The sequence below is a fragment of the Melospiza georgiana genome, chromosome 7, assembly GCF_028018845.1.
Source record: "Melospiza georgiana isolate bMelGeo1 chromosome 7, bMelGeo1.pri, whole genome shotgun sequence".
Classification (NCBI taxonomy): domain Eukaryota; kingdom Metazoa; phylum Chordata; class Aves; order Passeriformes; family Passerellidae; genus Melospiza; species Melospiza georgiana.
The window spans coordinates 13,224,048-13,244,316 of NC_080436.1; the positions used below are offsets into that span (position 1 = coordinate 13,224,048).

The 20,269-nt window shown below is 37.8% G+C and overlaps 1 protein-coding gene across 1 annotated transcript; it reads right to left on the minus strand.

Annotated features, from left to right (window-relative positions):
* Positions 1-905: 905 nt before the first annotated feature.
* BOLL (boule homolog, RNA binding protein) lies at positions 906-19,866 on the minus strand. The gene is made up of 12 exons (XM_058028458.1): positions 19,849-19,866; positions 17,682-17,825; positions 14,734-14,825; positions 13,330-13,384; positions 12,809-12,887; positions 10,161-10,327; positions 9,557-9,628; positions 8,829-8,876; positions 7,640-7,765; positions 6,098-6,172; positions 2,774-2,840; positions 906-952 (listed from the first exon to the last, which is right to left on the minus strand). Exons 1-11 carry the CDS (start codon positions 19,864-19,866, stop codon positions 2,823-2,825), a joined length of 894 nt encoding a protein of 297 aa, XP_057884441.1. The 3' UTR covers positions 906-952; positions 2,774-2,822.
* Positions 19,867-20,269: the final 403 nt, after the last annotated feature.

Here is a 20,269-nt window from a genome sequence, read left to right on the forward strand (position 1 = left end):
CAAAGTTTTTTTCCTGAAATCAAGGAAAAAATAGTCTTTCATCTCAATTTGTGATACCACCAGGGAGTTCCTTATTTTCATACAGACAACAGAAACCCCCAAAGCAGCAAGGAAATTTTCATTGCTTTTTCTAATTCAAGTAGACAGACATTTCATTCCTTTTCCTATAGCTAAAAACTGTAAAACCAAATGCATATGCAATAAAAATATTAGAATGAGAACAAATCATTATTAAACTAGGGGTCCAAATTTTATTTTAAAAAATTATTACTGCAAACACTAAAATGACACAAAGTAAAACACCTTATAAAAGTAGAGAACACTGATAACAAGAAAAATTAAGGCAGACAAATTATTTTGGAATGGAAATGAAATTCACATGGATTTAAATAATCAGATTTTATCCACAGTACAAAAATGCTGTATGTGGCAAAACGGCTTCAACTTTGTAACTAATCTTTAAAGTTTATGTAAACCAGAAATTAAAGGTGACATTATCTCTTCAGTAGAAGTATGTTGGCTTTCAGTCTGGGCTAGTAACTGGAATACATACAGCAGTCTGTTTCAGAAATCACCCTCTTGTCCTGTAACAGGGTTTGTATTAAGAAGGGAAGTGCAGGGATAAAATTATTATTTCATGTGGTTTTACCTGACCAAACTACAAAATTTCAAGCTATTACTTGACAGAGAGTAGCGGTATTTTAACTGGGGAACCTGCAAGGAAATATCAGAAGTTAGGAAGAACATACACTCTCTGTGATTAAGTATTTTAGCAAAATACAGAGCTAAAAACCCCAGTGTTTTACAGCATCTGTAGAAGGTGGTGTAAAGTTTTAGCTTCCATTCTGTAATCTTTTCTAGGAGGAAACTGATGACTTGATGCATACTGAGGTTTCAGACTCACAGACGAATGATGCAGAACATTTCTTCTCACAGAATGCGACCTCAATTCCTAAAGAGAGGGAAAATGCTGGGTTGTTTCTTCTGTTCCAAAGTGTGTCCCACTCACTGCATTAATAATGCTCCAATGAATAGTTACAGTCCACTATTGCATCAGCTGCACAGACTTGGTGCAAACAGGAAAAACAGATTTTTCTTATGCACCTAGGTCATAAAGCCCACAGTGGCAGGAAATACCCACCTTTATTTGCAAGCATGGAATCTTAGCATGGATTCAGAATGCTTTTACTGAAAGAAAATAATCCAGTTTTGTTCATTGATCATACAGTCTTACTAAAGGATGTCAAGGTATTAAAGCAATTGTATCCTCTTTCTAATTGGATGGAAAAAATTTATTTTTACAGAGCATTCTGTGAAAACCTATGTAACCAAATCAATTTTTTTCCTTCAGCAATCTCTGTAATGTAGATTAGAGCAATGTTTTACTATGAGTACTTACAATAATGTTGACATCAAGTTTTTAGTACCTGACCCATAAAACCTGAGCTAACAAACTGAAAGCTGTTTTATTTGTAAACTGAGAGGCAATGGACTGTGCTTACATGATTTGTCAGTGGATGCCACTAGCTGCTGACAAAAGGATGGCAAGATGCAGAAAACACAGCTACCACTTTAGGTATTGGCCCAAACAGATTTTAGAATACTTGTACTATTCTGTTTCTTCTTCCAAAGATCAAATTCTCTTACAATCCCCCTATCTCAGCTGCTCCTTATCCCAAAGGTACACTGTCCATCTCTTTTACTCTTTACTTAACTATGTCATATGACAGACTCAGACTGTCCATTTTTTCTAACTTTATTTCTTATGCCAGGCCTTTTCATCACTAACTTTTTTGTTTTATTAAATTTAACTCTTTACTCTCCCTTCTGGCTCTGATGGTTTCCTAATACAAACAGCTGCAGCTCATACACCTCTATCAGGTATAAATCTCAAGATATCAGTCTCTTCTCATCAGCTACAAACTCCCCGTCACATTGTGCATTGCTTTTCAAAACTTCCAAGGTTCCATGCTCTTCAGTTTTCATATCCACTTTACAGGATTTCAACCCCAATGTGTTTCTCCTTTTCTTTAGTTTAACTCCTGTTAGTATAGGTAGGACACAAACACATTCTCTTTGTCTACTGAGAAAATTATGCTCAGTTTTACACTGGTAGGTGTCTAATATTTGTTTAAAAGCTGCTAATATTTGTTTAAAAGCCACAGCTGGGGGTAAATCATGCAGGCACATCTTAACATACAGCAAGGCCCTGCTACAAATCAGTGAGCTGTTTAAAGGCTATCAAGTAAGAGAATTACTCCAATTTTAAGATGTGCAAAACATACATTCTTCCCTAGGCCTCCTTTCATCACAATTCTAATTTTTAAAAAAGTGTAAGCAACTTAGAGGCAGCATTTTTACAGTAAAAGCATTCTTCAGCACCTGCCAGAGTACAGCCCTATAAACACGAGCTACTGTAAATTGCACAAAATAGGGAGAAGAAAAAGGGAAGTTGGCAAAAGAGAATTAAGACTGTTGTCAGAAATAAAAGAATCATACATTGGTAGTACAGAAAAATTCATTCTTTCTGAAGGAAAACAATCCAAACTCATATAAAATTCAGGCAATTTAACTAAAATGATGAGTTTACATATACATTACCATCTCAGGAATGAATGACACTGATTATATAGAGTTTGGTTTCTGAAGAGAATTATTAGCAAGTGTCAAACTGCAGGAAGCAGGCAAGTGATGCTGCAGACTGTGCTAGATCTGAGCACATTTTATTATTCTCTAAATCATAAATATCAAGCGTTGCAATGAAACAACTGACCCCAAATGCCACAACTGGCAGCTGCTAGCTCCTATGGTGATGATGGATCTCAGCCACACAGGAAGGACTGGACATAAAAAAAAAAAAAGAAAAATTAATCAGTAAAGATAGACTAGAGTGGCCCAAATGCTTTAATAGTGGATTCTCCATAGGGTTGTCAAACAAAGAGAAAGCAAAAGAAAAAAACCCACTGAACTGAAGTAAGAGCAAACAAACAGAAAAGGAGAAGTTGGTAAAGAGGGCACAGAATGAAACAATGTGAGAAAAAGCATGCACTTCCTGTACCTTTCCATGTTAATATCCAATTAGCAAGTGGAGTTTAAAAGAGCCATTTTAGAGGCAACAGACCTAGCTGCAGCTAGTGACAAGTCTCTTGGCAATCATATAACTAGAAGTTTAGATTCACATTTCTTAGACTAACATATCTATAAACAAAAGGCTTATCCTCTTTCAATTTCACTTACCTACACAGAAAACATGCAGCAATATTTTTTGTTGCTTCACATGGAACATCAGACAATAACATGCAGTAACGAGTATAAAATAACTAAACTTTCCCCCAAATGATTACACCAGAACTGTTATAATAGACACAATTTACATCAATCTACCTGCATGTGTATCTATACAAATATTTACAAAGACATGTACATTTATATGGCTTATACACACTGAACACAAATATTCCCCTATTACTCTTACCTGCAGAGAAAAAGTGTGCTGTGTTCAATTAAATTTACACAACACTCACCATGCAAAGGCCATCATGCACCACTGTGATCTGAATGCAAGCATCCATGAACTATAGCACAAAGGACACTTTATTGTCTGGTACTGTTGATCCCACCCAAAAACTCTGCTTGACACAAACTACAGGAAAAGCAGTAACTGCAACAGACTAGAACCATGCCTATGCCCCAAAAGGGACACTGCAGCTCAAAAGGGTAGATAAAAAGAAAAGCTAAAAGCATGAAATAAAACAAATCCTACCCACTCACCCAATCCATAGGCCAGAACCTTTTACACTTTGCTCACTCTGTAGACTGCAACTGTGTGCTTACCTCAAGGGTCTCCCTCATATACACACAGAATACAGAACTAACATTTGCCAGGCCAGTGCCTCAGAACTTCAGATAAACACTTAACAAAACTAAAACTTAATTCACAGGTATTTGTCCTGGGCCTGAAATCAAAGATCACAAATTTCAATCCTCACTGAAGTTCCACTGTTAAAAGTTCCCAGGTAACTTTTGCTACCAGACACTATTTAATATATACTCTTTGGAAGCATCCAAACATTCCTATATTATCTTCTAATATGGAGATGATCTGAAACCTCCAGTAGAGATGAGAGTCTTCTCACTTCCTAAAAAAAAGCATCATCTGGCAGCCTTTGAGAATGAATGTTAGCCTTATCCATCTGTACATTTGTGAATATCTGAAGTCACATGCTCATCAACAGAACATGCTGTTAATTGCCAAAAGTATTAAGCTTAAAGTAAATATATTCAATGTCATTAGCAAACACACAAACACAGGGAGGGGATTAGCATTTTTGATTCAAACTTCATCTTAAATACCAAAATTTGATCTCAAAATAATTTATAGTTGGAAGTTGGAATATGTTGTTTTCTAATTTTCATTTAGCACTATTAAAAACTTTGTACTAAAAATAGCATTTTGTTGATGTAACTCAATAGTTACTACTATTTGCACTGATGGTAGAACAGAGAGAATGATGTGCTGTGAGCTGCATTTGAAAGCTATAAGTCTACAGCTGTCAAAAATCTCTGGATAGCAGCTGTAGCATCCCACTGTCACCACCTGACTTTCAGCTCCTAGGACAAAGCCCAGGAACTGCACTGGGAATACACAGTGCAATAGAGGCAATTAGCAGACTACCTCCAAGGTACAGCCATTACCTCAGGCATTACTACTGTCACCACTTGGCAGTTTTCCAGCAGCAGATATATTTGTTGGGCTATTTTAAGCAGAGTACAGCCAACAGGCAGTTGCCTTCTGCAGCTGGGGAGCAGGTGGTAATACCACAGGCACTTGCCTAGCACATAGCAGTGTGCTGCCAACATTTGCCTTTTTCAATCATTGATGAGAGCTCAGCCACAGACACACAACACAAACTGATCATATTCAGTACCTGGGAAACATATTCAAACTCCAAGTGGTATGTGAAAAGGTAGTATGAAAATTTTAAAGGAAAAGTTATATTTTAGAACTACTAATTACTAGTAAATGAAACTAACTAAATAAATAAAATTTAAAACAAAGACTATTCAGCATCTACCTGCAATGAATAAAATTGTCAGAATTCAGTAAGTCTTTGGAAGAGTTTAACTAACTATGAATCTACTTGAGACCTGAACAGAGCAGAGTTTTAATTCTAAGTAACAAGACTTCTGAGAAAACAGGAGAGAATGAGCAAGAAATAGAGAGCACTTTATTCCAAGACAACACTTGGGTGACAGCCCCCTCTGCTGGAAATACCCAGTACATATTGTTATACAATGGTCTGGAAAAATGCTGAAACTAAAATAAGTTTAAAATGAGTGGAAAAGAGAGCTTATAACATGACTTTTATTCACTCATGTAAGCACCTGAGTAAGCACCTTTCACAGAAGAGTAAGTGCTGTAATATCAAGTTTAATTACTGACAACTTTAGATCTCTGACATCAGTCAAATCAGTTTTGACATTATTTCACATATGGCATCAACAGTCCTATTAATTTAGGCAAGAGGACCTTAAATTGGAAACCAAAAAAAATCCAACTTGCAATAGGTGACATGGAATAATATTCAAAGGGCCTTTCTAAATCAGAACTGCACAAGAAAACACCCACAGGTGACTGACTGGGACAGTTTTTCATTTTCTGCGTTTCAAAATCTCAACTCTGCACAACATGAGGTGCTTTTCTAAGGCTGAAGTAATGAATAAGAGGTAAAGACCCAGAGAAAGAAACAAGGATTTGTAACCATCACCTTAAAGACTGAATAAGGTTCACTATTTTCTCTCAAAATGTTTCTTATTTGCAGTTTACTTTGTAGCTCAGTCTTAAAATAACTAGTCATGTTTTGACTTCTTAGTTTCCCGAATTAGTTCCAAAATAAGTAACATGTTTGTCCCTCTGTAACAAAACTTCAGTTGAAGAAAAATCTCAGTTTGTTTCCAATATTTCCCATTTCCTCGTGTACTAATTAATTAATAAAAGACTTTTCAAGCATTCCCCTCTTATCTTACTGTCACTGCTTCAAGAAAGAAGACAGCAATACTGCTGTGCTTGCTGTAACTATCTTGGTTTGATACTCACAGCTGCAGGCATGGCTATGTGACTCTGGACATAGGGCTGGTGATGTAGGGTTTGAACTCCATGATCAGAATACAGCTGATACAAAAAGAACACAAAAAATTAGCACAAAAGCTTCTTTGACGATGTTAAGTTTTAAGTCTTTCATAGGAATTCAGAATCCTTAAAACTTCAAAATGTGGGCTATGCTTATCTGAACTAGTGACTTTTGTAAAAACCCAATTTCAATATTTAAATCTATGTTTTCCCCACGGATTAGCAAAATTTAGTGAACTTATTTTATCTTAAATCAGTGTCATAAATCACTTTCCTTGACAGCAGTAGCAGCTTCTCTACTACAAATTTCACTCAGCTCTAATGGGAACAGTGCTTAAATGTGTAGACTAGCACATTGAAAATGTGATTCCCAGCAGTATCATACCTATAAAATATTTACATACAAGTAATACAGACTATTCTTGGAATTTTACACCATTCTTCTGACATTTGACACACTGTTTCCTTTAACATGAATGAATTGCCTACCTGCAAACCAAGAGCACATTATATCCAAATATTCCTTAAATAATTTCAACTGTTTTCTTAGTGCTCATGGATTTCAGACCTTTGTACACCTTTATAACAAAATCATGAAATAGTAAAGGTAAAATAGTACTGCTAATAGTATTATGATTATAAAATATATACCAAGATTTATGCGCCTTCAGAAAGGAAGAAAAATCCCCATAACCCAAGCCTTTTATTATTCAGTATGTTCATAGGGAAATTAAATTACTTCAGAATGTCAGAATTTTGCACTTCAGATGTCTGAAATACCAGTTTTGGAATTTCTCTTGTAGTAATAAAATACCTATTTACTTTTGGAACCATACTTGAATACTAGTATTAATAATTAGATGTCCTAATTTAACATCTATTTTGGCCTCCCTGTTCATGAGGAATGAATATTTGAGAAGTACCAATTAATACCAAAGTGAAAATGTGTGTAATTCAGTTTTTCCTGTAGCCATCTACTACAATTTCTAATATCCCATCATGAATAGATTGATTGAATGATTAAGTATTTTTTGCTTACAGTTTTTTGATTCGATATCAGTAACATTTCTAATGCTTAAGAAATTTTTAAAGTACAATAAAGCACTCTTAATTAATTCAGATCACCAGAATATTTAGAAAAAGCTTCTACTCACAGAAGAATTACTTTAGAAAGCTATTGTGGTTCAGGGATATTCAACCCAACATTCCAAAGAATAAACTGTCATTTTATTTAAACATTACTTGCAAACAAAACCAATTGACAAGTTCTTATATTGCTGTCTGCAATACATTTGTGACTCTCTAAAATATTTCAGAATCAAAGCATTCTCCTACACAGGAAGACATGTTCTAATTTGAGGACACCTGAAATTATTTAACATCAACATAAGCACCAGAACAGTTGACCTCACTACTCTAACAGCCAGTGCTTAAAATAAAATATTGTATTTTTCAATCACAAATAAGGACTTCAATTTTCAGTATACTTTTTTACATTTTTTGTAATACCTCAGGAACTGCAGCTTCCATTAGGAGAGGTGGAGATATACATCCACCTTCCTGGTTAATTCCTATTGGCTGATAAAAGACTTCAGATGGTTGCAGGTACAGGAGTGGAGGTGAAGAGGTAGGAGACTGAAATAAAACACATTATTCTAATAAGTGTTCTAATTTAAGCAGGATAAAGAGAAGAGTTTATTTTACAGTCCTCTTTGCTACATATAAACGCAAGATAAAGCTTTAAAATAAAATGTGAAATTAATCCTTGATTACTTAAAGAAACTAAGCAAGAGGGAAGTAGACAGAAAGGTCAGGTAGTACAAGAAAAAAAAAGTCCTTTAATTTTACATGATTTTCAGATTTTATTCACATTTTGGAGAGCATTGCAAAATCCTAAAACTTGTAAAATTAATTTAATCTCAAAATCACAGAAACATACTAGAGTTAAATTTTCCCTTGCAACATGGTTACATTAGCAAAACAAGTTTTTTGTTTTAAAATTATTAGAGACTCTGTAATTCAGCATCCTGATTTCAAAGCAATGGATTAATGTATTAGAGTGGAACAGACCATAACCAGACAAGGCTGGCTGCTATTAAAGTAACGAGGCTGCATTGCAACAGCTCAAGCTCAAGGGACTTTGTCCTCCCTTCAGGTTCAAACTCTTCAAGTTCCTCAAGTGTCCAGATTTCCATATTAAGCTGCTCTTTTACAAAACACATAAACTCTCCCCACAAAATGACTAAGTTAACAATAACCTCCTCCTACTTCAAGGGCCTGGCTCTGATTTTACCCAATGTGTGTCCAAGTGCTCCTGCTAAATCTACTGCTATGAAATGTCACAGTTATCAGTTAACTGGTTAGTTAATATCTATTTCTTTATCAGGTGAGATTTGGTAGTTTTTACCTGCTTCTAAAGAATTAGTTAGGTAATTTGATACAAATATTTTGCTAAATGGAAGGAGAGGGGGAGGATGCTTGCTCTACATCAGACTTATATTTAATGTTTCAACAGATGTTATTTTATGCCTTCCATTGCAACAGTAAATGTTGTAAATACATTGCTAAAATATAGCAATTAATACTAATTTCAACCAAGTTGTGAATAGTGGGAAATCTCACTCTTGGATAAGCACAGCATGCCTTCTAACTAGGTGAAAAGTCATGGTAAAATGCTGTAACTATGAACTGTATTTACCTGTGGAACAGACCACTGCCACTGACTTGAAAGACACTGTGTTGGTGCCTAAAATTGAACAAGAAGTTGTCACTAATGTGGTGAAGAACAAATACACATAGAATACCACTATTCTCAAATCTGTAATTAATTCTTAACTAAAAAGAGGAAATATGATTTTCATTAAGCCCCAAATTACTCAGGAACATGGTTTTATCCATTTCCACTCAGCCTCCAACTTGACCATTTAATAAACTTCAAAAACTTAAGTCATGCTCTCAACAGAGGTGCTCAGAGCACACGAATCAATGAACCCAAGCTGAACCACTAAAAAATGTGGCTTTAAGGGAAAGGTCTTTATGATGAGAAGAGTCAAGTATAGGAAGACGCTCTCCAGAAACATTGTGGGCAATCTTCATCGTTGGAGCTCGAAACTCGACTGGACAAGTACCCAAGAAACCTGTTTTAACCAGCCCTGCTCTAAGCAGGAGTCTGACTTAGATGATAAGCCAGCTGTCCTGCAACAATCTTTCTTTGTCTTTACAAAAGAAGATGTAAATTATTAAACTTCCATGTAGTTACATTGCAAAATAAACTGTATTCTACTGAAAAGTCTTCAATGAAGTTAAAATATGTTTCACACTACTATTACTATTTCCTAAGAATAAACAGACCTGGGACAGTGCTGCAAATAGGACTGCATGGCTGGAGGATTAGTGATGATCTGAAAATCATTTTCAAACAGATACCTGATAATGGTACGTAGGAGACTGATAAACTGGTGGAGCAACCATCACAGGTGAACTGGAAACAGAGCGAGACTTCAAAAGAAAAGAAGTTACAAATCTTAATGCAGCAATTTCATAAACTGTCACTGCTATTACACAAAGCTCTGGAGTACTATGGCACTGAACCACCCCCTCCCTTTTGAAAATCATTCACAAAATTTAAACCTACACTTAAACTGCTTCAAATCCAGTGTTTCTAACAGCTTATGTTAGATCAAACAAAAATCTCTGGCATATTCACTCACACCTTCCTAGAAAGCACTAGGCCATCACTATCTAGAGATAGCAAAACTTATTCCTGGGGCAAGGCCCAGACTGATTATGAGCTGTCCTGTTCAATAGGTCACACCAAATGAAAAGTGCTCCGTAGAAGCAAATAAATTGAAGTGTTATTAAAAAAAAAAAAAAAAAACAAGCAAGCAACACAAAATAAAGTCTAATGCAAGGAAGCCAATTAAACATCTAGAATGAGGCATAGCTGAAGAAAATTAAGCAGAAGGGACTTGAAAACACTGCAGCTATCCTGGTCCATAGAAAAGCATAAATATCAAAATAAATTCCTTACTGGCCATGGCTGCTGAACAGGAGAGACTTCAGATGTATGAAAATAAGCCACTCCATTATGGTAAACATATGGATATCCACTGGAAGTGGTCAAGTACATTGTACCAGCTTCTGGTGATACAGCAGTAGTGGCATACATTGTACCAGCTTGTGGGGTCACAGCAGAACCTGGAATAAATATTTAAAAACTTACTTGTAAATAACTTTTTTTCAGATGTATACACCATGAAAAAAGAGATCACTTCTGATTTTCACAGAAAGAAAACATTCAAAGAGCATGAAGCAGCTTGTCTAATGCCATCTCAATTCCCTCTCAAACACGATCATGAAAGCAGATGGCCACAGGATGTCTCCAGAGCTAGATGGGACAGGCTGCAGAAGATGACATCCATACAAATAATTAAACACAACACATAATATGGGGAGATTTCTGGAGAGAAAAAAAAGGGAAAATTAATTCTGTAGCTGAAGCTGAAATCACAAAATAGTAACATAGTACAGAAAAAAATCAGGAAGAACACAAAATAAACAACATCACTAAGTAAGTTTTAGTTTTTCACCTTGCCTTGCAAAGGTAAAACCACCATGAAGTGCCATTTTATGAACTGACAGAGCACTGCAGAGATCACCAGAATGCTCAGTGGATGACCAAAAAGGGGCACAGAGGGATTCAAGAGCTTTTATGGATAGTAAGAGTTTGACTAATTCCTAGAAAAGCCTTAAGACACCTGGATACAACACAGCTGATAGATTATCCATAGACAGACTAAGATGTTTGTCAGGATAATGTTAAGCACACCCTAGGAAAACTAAAGGCTGTTTTAGCTCCAGTCAGCAATCTAGAACAGCACTTACTGGTATCTCAGATGAGTATATCAATACAATCCCAAGACCAACAATCCTGTCCACTAGCTACCAAGCATTTGCACAAGTAACTGCACAAACTTTTTGCCAGGGTTGAATAAGTCTCTGGCAAACAAAAAAGAAATCTTCCTCATTAAACACAGAAAATTCACTGATGAAAAACTGCATTTTGATGCTGGGGAAAAGCAAACCAAGTGGCTCTCCCAATTATGTTCAAAGCTCTCACCCCAATTGATTCTATGATAGAAGAGCTAAAAATAATTTTGCTTTACAGTATGAAAGACAAGCACTATATATATGTGGGCTACAGAGGACAGCAGTTAATTGTCCAGCTCTCTAATTCTGTGGAATGTAATGGAACCCACAGCTCTACAGTGACATTGTAAGTCCAGGTGTTCTGGCTTCATGAAGCCAAGATGAGCTGCAGTAGGACAAAGCATTCTGGTGACTGAGATACACTGAGCACGAGAGCAGAGTTACTGAAACCAGGCCCTAGGAAGTGTCTGGATGGCAATATGATCCTCTATCACAGATCTATCCTAGGCATGAGAGACAACAGGGAATTGGTCTACAAATAAAGATCTCAAAAGAATACAGCAGCTTTCTTTGAAAAGCTTTTTAAAAATATTTTTGGTTTACCCCTGTTGCCTCATGTCTCAATTAAAACACAGAGATGCCCCTTTTCTATCAATTTACACATTCATTACAAGAGTCAGAGGAAGGAACTCCCACAAGTCAGGTAACACAACTGAGAAAACACAAGTCAAAGATGGAAAGTGAAATAAAGCATAGCAAGAAAATGGCATACAATCTCATGATGATGACTTAGCAAAGACCATACTGAATAATTTCTAGAGAAAGAAACTATACAGTTGGAACAAGTATTCAATTTCCCCATAGCAAATACTAACCCATACACTTACACCAGGAAAAGGGGCATACTTGGGCACAAGGGGGGGAGGAGGCAAACTTCCTGTCCTCAGCAAGTGTGCCTGCACCAACAGCAGCAGTGTACACATGAACCACTTCCAACAGAGCATGATAAACTAAAGAAAGCTTCAGAATTAAATCAACATTCTTCTGTATTCTGGCCTCAGAACGAAGATGAGCCAAAGGAAGGATGGGTTTTTCCTAACTGCTCCAAAAGGTACCATAGGACAAATACTGCAGCAAAGTCCCAAAGTACACTTCATTGTCTGCTGCACCTAAAAAAGAAATCTTTTACATTTCTGACATGCAGCCCTTACTGAAGACAACTGACAGATCTCATCTTCAAAGTTGGTGGTTTATAGACTACATTTTCAGTATCCATTCAATATCTTAGAACAAACAGCTCAAGAAGAGAGTGGGGACTATAACCACACGTTGCTTATGGTTTCTACTGAAGAAAGCAAGCTGCAACAATCCTAATGGGTTTTAATAACATAATTAATGAATAATAATGCCACTAACCAGCAGAGCCTGCTTTATCCTGTAGAACCTGCGAGGACACACTGAATGTTTAGAAATAAGATTCTGCCAGGCAAATTGCATTTCCATTCAGTTCATTCCTAGATAGGTAACTCTCTCCAATAAAGTAAAAGAAACAACACATTGAGAGATAAAAGAACCAAGACACCAAAAATCTATTTATTTCAACATTTCCACTTGCATGCATTTGCTTCCATTGCAAACCATTCTGAGCACATGCCCCACACAGCATTAATGCAGTGCAAGACCAGGTACATCTTGGTTAAAAACTTATATTCATATTGATAATACACAAATGCAAGTAAAAATACATACGAGCATTAGGGCTCCGCACTTGTTTTCTTATAGCTGGTCCAATATTCAATTTCTTGTCCTTATAGTTGAGCTTTTTAGCCTAGCAATAAAGAAATAAGACATGATTATTTTCTACACAGATTTAGGTATCTGAGAAGTGAAAAATAACTCAGTAGGTTAGACACATTGAGCACGAGAGAAGTTATGTTGAAACCAGATCCTAGGCTATGTGTCTGGAACCTGGTCAAATTCCTCAGGGTCTGTTTCTAATACTAACATATAGTTAGTAGACTGCAATATAAAAGCAAGTTCTGGAGATATTAGTCAAAATAGAAGAGTAGGACAAAAGAAAAAAAAAATCAGAGGATGATCAGAATTTCATATAAGAAAAATCTTATATTAGATCTCCTTAAACCATTCTAACTATCAGACCAAACTTGTCTTCAAATGCAACTTGGCAAACAGAGGACTAGAGTTCTCAGGCCTAGTACAAAATCAATTAATTCATTTAAGAGACAAACATAATGGGGACTGTCACTTACATCTTGTAAAATCTTCTGTGCCTCTTCTTGGGTTTCAAATGTAACAAAGCCATACCTAAACAAAGATGACAGGAGCTAAGCCTCTCAAGTGTGTATTTACAAACACAGCACATACTTACTTGATGTACACTACAAGTGGCATTACAAGGTAAATTAATGGGTAAAAAAACCACCCTAAGAGTAAAGAGTAAAGTGAGCATTTGTATGCTAATTTTAGTAAAGAACTTCAATAAATCTGACTAGCTGTACTTTGTATTGGCATCTCTTAACTGGAAACATTTCCAAGTTCAAAGAAGACAAAGTATTCTCCTGCATGGGACCTTACCTACACAGATTTTTCATTCTGTAGACTGGACAATAAACTAATAGATGTAATCACAAACTTGTAAGTTTTTAAAATCATTTGTCACGCAGAAGCAACAAAGCCCGTGCTTAGAGTTCAACAGAAATCCTAACAGCATGGAAAGTAATTATTTTCCAACAGATCTGCTGTGAGACACATGTTGGTAATCACAGCTGCATAATTATTATGGCCTATATGGACACATACATTCAATTCTCAGATACTTCTTGGAATTTACTAAAAAGTCAAGAGGCTTGGAGACAGATCTGGGACCAAGTCATGCAAGTGCACTCTCTGCGCTAAGAGCTGCAGCTCAGCACATAAAACTTGCTGACACATGTTAAGCTGACAGCATTAAACTGTCCTTACTCCTCAGGAGAGAACTTTTGAGGTGAACTCTCATGCACATTCCTTTTTGCTTCAGCCCTCTTTCCTCCCCTCTCTGGCAGTGCACTTCCCCACCTTATTGACATCACCATGCAACCATTTGGGTTGCAGCAATAATTCCACTACGCAATCTTAATATTTCTCTGTACTTGTTCTTTGTCATTTCTCCTACTGGTTACTTCCAGTCTCAGTCTCCACTGTAAGTAATCACAATTTAATATCAGATTTGTCCCCTATGCTGCTGTTCCAAAAATCTTCACACAAAAATCTGTTGCTGCCATGCACTCCACCACAATCAGGTGTACCTCAGCTCTTCCTCCACTTCAGGCTCCTTTCCACACTGGCTTTCAGTAATAAAAATATATTTAATAACTAGATAACCTTGCTAGGATCATCTACTTAAGTAACAGTCACTAAGAAAACCTGAAAAAAATGGAAACTATTAATTCTGCCCAAGCCACACACAGCTTCATCTTATAACATGACTAAGAGTTCTAGTTATGCAAATTGGAGACATTTATATAGAGATATTAAAGGGCAAGAACAGATTTTCACACACATGGAATAACTGAAACATCAGTGATAAAATATTGTGAACTATAAAAACCAAATTTACTATGGTCAGCTTTCTGTTATTTTCAATTTCCACAATACACTTATTCTACTATACCAACCCCTTTGATACTCCAGCTCTGTCATTTATTATCTTCACTTCTGTCACACTGCCATACTGAGCAAAAAACTTCTTCAGGTCATTTTCATTAGTCTAGACAGTAAATCAAGAGGGGGAAAAAAAAAAAAGGAAAAGTTGGTTTGCATAGTTATTCAATTAATTAGTTCAATGTTTACCTAAAGACTATTAATGGATGTACTTTGGATGAAGTTTGCTACAAACTAATTACAACCCTGCTTATGAAGACAGAAGGATGAGTAAGTATGAGCCTCAGGGCCCACTTAACTACTGCATTAATTATTCAACAGTAATTCTAGAAACTTCTCATTAGTAGATTTATGTAACAACTGTCCTTTTACAGTTAAGATCAATGAGTAGGTGTACTAGATCCAAACTTTCTTTTCTGCTAATTACACGCTAGAGCAGTTCACAGTACAAAAAATTACTGCAATACAACAGAGCATACTGATATACACAGGTCACATAGATCCCCCTAAACCACAGTGATTTAGTGGTCAAATCCACTGAATATACCATGATCCCTCCTTCTGAAGTGTTTTTAACATGACAGTCTGCAAATACATACAGGCACACTATACAAACTCCCCACTGTAAGAAAGAAAATGTTATTCCCATGGAGAGTGGTCCACGTCAACTTGATACACAGGGAATAAGACAACTTTCTAATGTAAAGACTCACCTGAGCTTTGTGAACACTCCTCTGCCTTCTGTGAATATTTTATTACAATGTAAGCACAGATCACATATGCTGCAGTAAGCATCACTTCTGAGTTTTAAGCCCTTAGTTAATGCTACACCTCACATGGGAGAAGCACAGTTACACGCACACACCACTCATCTTTACTCCTCCTTAACTTCAAGTACACCAAGTACTGTTTGAGTTCTAAGTAAATGACTTTGATTGTTTGTATACAATTTAGGGAATCCTCTGCAGCACATCAAAGGTTTATGCTCCTCATCCAAGTCTGAAATTGAGTAGTGCTCAAAGTACTACCCAAGGACATAAGGGCTTGCTACACAAACTGTGAATTTGGAAAGACAAAGGTTTACATGCAGAGCATTGCATTAATGCAGAATGAGAAGGAAATGCTGTTCTAAGATGCACAGTGAAATCTGCAAGCATCTGTGCAAACATAGTATTTAGAAACTTAGTAGAAACACATTGAGGACTTGCCTTTCCCTGTTTATGATAATACAAAGGCACTTGTCAGATACTTTAAGGAGAGTAAAGGTTTAGGATTAGCCTTTGTCAGCGACACATGGCCTGCATCACTAAAGATGCATCATCAGACCAAGATGAAAATGTTCCCAACTCTAACTTCCCTTGCTGAATTGTTTCTCTAAATTTGAGAGACCAGGTGTTTCCTCTTGCAAACAGGAATCCCTGCCATAGTGATAGACAAAATGGCAAAATCATAAAAGAACTTGTTAGTAAGCAAGTAAGTTTTTGTTGATTAACTGTCTCCCTTCTCACAAAAATGAAGTCAACAGCTTTTGCATCACCCCAAGTGACTTGAATAAGACCTTTGACTTAAAAAAATGCCAAAAACCCCAATACTTTTTGCCATGAGATTGCCAATAGAAAGCAATTCAAGACTGACATATAAACCCTTTGAGGATTAGATCAGAAATTTAAGGCTGTGTTTGATATAAAGAGTCATACCAAATGGAAAAGCAACTAAAATGGCTAAAGAGGTTTCATCCCTTCTATTTCCTCACCCCTCTGCAAAAAAATTCCATCCTCTTTATGATTACAAACATGCTTAAACTGCTGTCGAAAATACAATTTCATAATAAATTTTGAAGTATCAGCAACTGAACCAAGTCAAGAGACCCTTCAAAATGAACAATAAGTATGACAATTAATAAAAATGTTGATGTTAGACAGAAAAGTATTTTAACCTTTGAAACTGCAGTGAAGACAGAAGAGAGCAAGAGAGGTCTTTTTATAGCCTCAGAAATTTGCTTACTGTTGGTGCAAAAAGCTACTTGCCACTTAATGAAGTCTAATTGTACTGAAGGCCCTGTACATCTTAGAGTATGAACATCTCTATTTGAATTACCCCTGCCAAATAAAATAGAAGATTCTGGAATTTCTTGCACTTGTTATGTAAAATACTCTCGGTGAATTGTCAATTCTTGTTCCTCTTCAAATGAGCCAGTACTCAAAAGGTCTCAGCCTAGGAGGATTGATGCAGAGAAAATACTCTTGGTGGGAACAAAGCAACAGCCAAGCAAGCTAAGCACCAAAAGTCAATGGCTTAATTCATTATCTAAAGTGAGAAGAAAGAAAAAAGCTTAAGCTTATCACAAATGTTAAAAGCAACTGAACAAGGTAAGAGTGGCCCAATGTTCACTGCTATTTAAAGATTTTAGGGAACACACAAAGGCACAAGCATTCTAGGAATTAAGATCAATACTGCAAATTACCCAGAGAAGCTTACACACTTTTTTAAAAACGAACTCTTGCCTTTAAGAAAATTACTATGGCAAGGAACACACACACTGTAATTGTTTGTGTGAACCAGAAGTGTTAGAGAAACAAAAGCCACGGAGGTTTGTTCCACTGGCCATATGAAACATTGTGACAGTTTATTAAATTACACTAAGTGGTATACATAAACAAAACGTTCTACATGTTTTTCTACCATCAGCTCTGCTGATAACAAAGCTATTCTTTTTTGAAAAAAGAAAACTCTGAAGAAGTGGTGTGTGAAAAGCTTCTAGCAGCTAGGTGTACAGAGCCAACTTTGTAGGACTGTTAAGGAAATCAAGGCTTAAAGCTTTATTCTCTACTGTAGGTTTGGCTATTAAAGTGAAGAGGACTTACCAGCAAAACAAATATACATGACTGTGTCTCTCTTTTTTCCTTGTTGATTTTTATACTGTTATAAATTATAATTTAGCAGCAAGAAGAGGGAAGAATACCTTAAAATCAATTCCTCCAACAAAGACACGATTTGGAGTGACTGTTCCGAACCTTGGAGAGCCGATCAGATTGTTTAACCTCACTGGTGACACAGTGTTGGGACATGAAGGTAAAGATTCTGTTTGCATCTGATCAGTGGCCTGCTGATTGAAAGAAAACATTTTCAAAATCTTACTCATTATTTATCAGTAAATAAAACAACTCTTAACAGACAATACATACGGAGTTTTTCAGAAGGCACAGCAGATGCTGAAGATTAACCATGTATTTTTATTCAGAATGTGGCTCAGTGTTCAAACAAGCTCAATCTTAATCAATTCTGTAACTTGGTGAATACACCATGGTCTGAAGTCCAATGTTAAACACTTCCAAACAAAACACCAATCTTGGTTCAACTTGCAAAGCACCATGCTGCATAAAATTCAGGTTATTATACAACGTATCTTTGCTCTACTAGAAGCCCTTATTTTCAACCTATATAGAATGGAAATTTTAAACTCCATCTGCGCTCTCACAAACATCTACACAAGTCTACTCTCTGCAACAGCCTCTGATTAATTTTCCAAGTGCTGAGCACCCATAATTCCACCACAGGAAATCAATAACCTCCACAGACTGGATGAAAACAGGTTTTGAAGACTGGTATTTTAATTCAACACCCTCTTGGCCTACAAACACAACACAGTGGTCAGAACAGAAATTCCCTCTGCAGAAGAACAACCAGATTGCTCTTGCCCCAGTAAAAGAGCATAACACAATGGGATGTCATGAAACCATCATTTGGTAAAGCCTGCCTGATGTTTTAAGTTCCAGCATGCTTACACTTGTGAACAGTGAAACAATTTAACTGCAAACTCTTTTCAAAACAAAATAATACTGCCTTACAAAGTCAACCCTAACTGTGAAGATGATAGCTGGAAAGAAGCCATGTAGTATTGTCACTGATTTCTCCAACAGGATTATTTAATACTTTTTTAGCTACTTAAGAGTTACTCCTACTAATTCTAAGTAATGGGTTAATGATATTATTGTGGATATCTTAAAGACAATAAATGCAGCTAAGTTCATCCAATTTCAGTTTTAGAGAAGACCCAAGTCCTTTCTGAACGTACTAAAACACACACACACACCTGGGGGCTGTTAACCTGATCTGTTCAAAAGAATCCAGTATACATCTCTCCTACTGGGAATACTACTCTAGAGTACTAACCTGCACAAACCCCACCTCTAGTAGGCACGGAACTAACACAGTCACTACAGTCCCCAAGAGGATTTGTTTTTACAGCAAAAAACTCCTGAGAGACAAGACAGGTTACAGTCTCCATCTCTCACAGCAATTTCCAATGTACATCATCTGGCAACTGTGTTCAGCACGAAAACTTCTGGATTCAACTATAACAATAAACAGCTGACAACACAGCCAAAATGTATTCCTTACCTCCAAGAGCCCAAACTGCATTTTCTCTGTATGCATTTTAAGAGCTGACATGTTAAAATAAGCCACAAACACAAATACCCCAACGGAAGAAATGAGGAATTAAACACACCACTTATGAACTCACAACAGCAAATACGGTAAATCCCAGTGAGTTTAAAGTATCACATGTTAAAATCTGTATTGCGATAACCACTACTTCATCATCAGCGTGGCAATAAGAAAACAGTATTAAAAAGACCAAATATGTGCCATCAGCACATCACTTGCCTAAATATTTGTTTCTACTGTTTTGTAAACTTCCTTTTTATTAATTTCCCCAATTAATACGGATATTTACATCCATCAATATTTTTATCGATTACTTAGTGCGTCTGGCAACTGTTCGCTAGCAGAACCGCAACATTCACTTTACACTGAGCAGACTCCCAGTCAGAGAAGCTAACTCCACGAAGGCCTGGTGATTAAGCGCACTTCTCTCCCTAAACACCTCTGCTTTCCGGAGCCCGTGTGCTGTAAGGTCCGAGCCAGACCCCGTTGCCCCGGCACCGTGTCCCGCACACCGGGGCCGCCAGCGCCTTCTCCACAGCCTGAGGCCGCCACTGACAAAATGGCGGCCCCGCGCGGGCGGCCGCGAGCCGGGGCGCCCCAGCGGGACGGCCCCGCTGCCCGCCCGCCCTCCCGCCCTCCGGGGCGGCCGCCGGGCCCCGCGGCCCCGCCGGGCTCCTCACCGCGCCCTCGGGATCCATCGGTCCTCGCAGCCGCCTCGGCCCCCTGCACGTTCCCGGCACGCGTCGCGCTCCTCAGCTCCGCCTCGCGCCCAGCTGACGCGCGCCCGCGGGGGACGGGCCTGCAACGGGCGGGGGAAGGCGCAGCCTGGCGGCGACGTGAGCGCAGCGCTCAGCACGATGGAGGGACCCTTCCCTCACACGCCTCAGCCCGCCTTCCGCGGAGAAATCTCCCCTTCCCCAAATCTCTGCAGCTCCCGAGTACTTTCACGGGATCGCTGCGACGGGGCGGCCGGGCGTGCTTCTGTCCCGGCACCCCTCCCGCCTCAAGGCCCTGGCGCTGCCGGTCCCCCCGCGCCCCCCGGAGCGGGCGGCTCGCGGCCGCTCAGTACCCGGAGCCCCGGCCGCTTGTGCCGATGTCTCG

Excerpts from the sequence above, each read along its gene's own strand:
- BOLL (XM_058028458.1), bottom strand. Across the intron at positions 13,385-14,733 it reads AGAGCTGGAGTATCAAAGGG|GTATGGCTTTGTTACATTTG; the intron begins GTTGGTATAGTA and ends ATCTTTGTTTAG. Across the intron at positions 10,328-12,808 it reads AGTGCGGAGCCCTAATGCTC|GTTCTGCTGTGACCCCACAA; the intron begins GTATGTATTTTT and ends TATTTATTCCAG.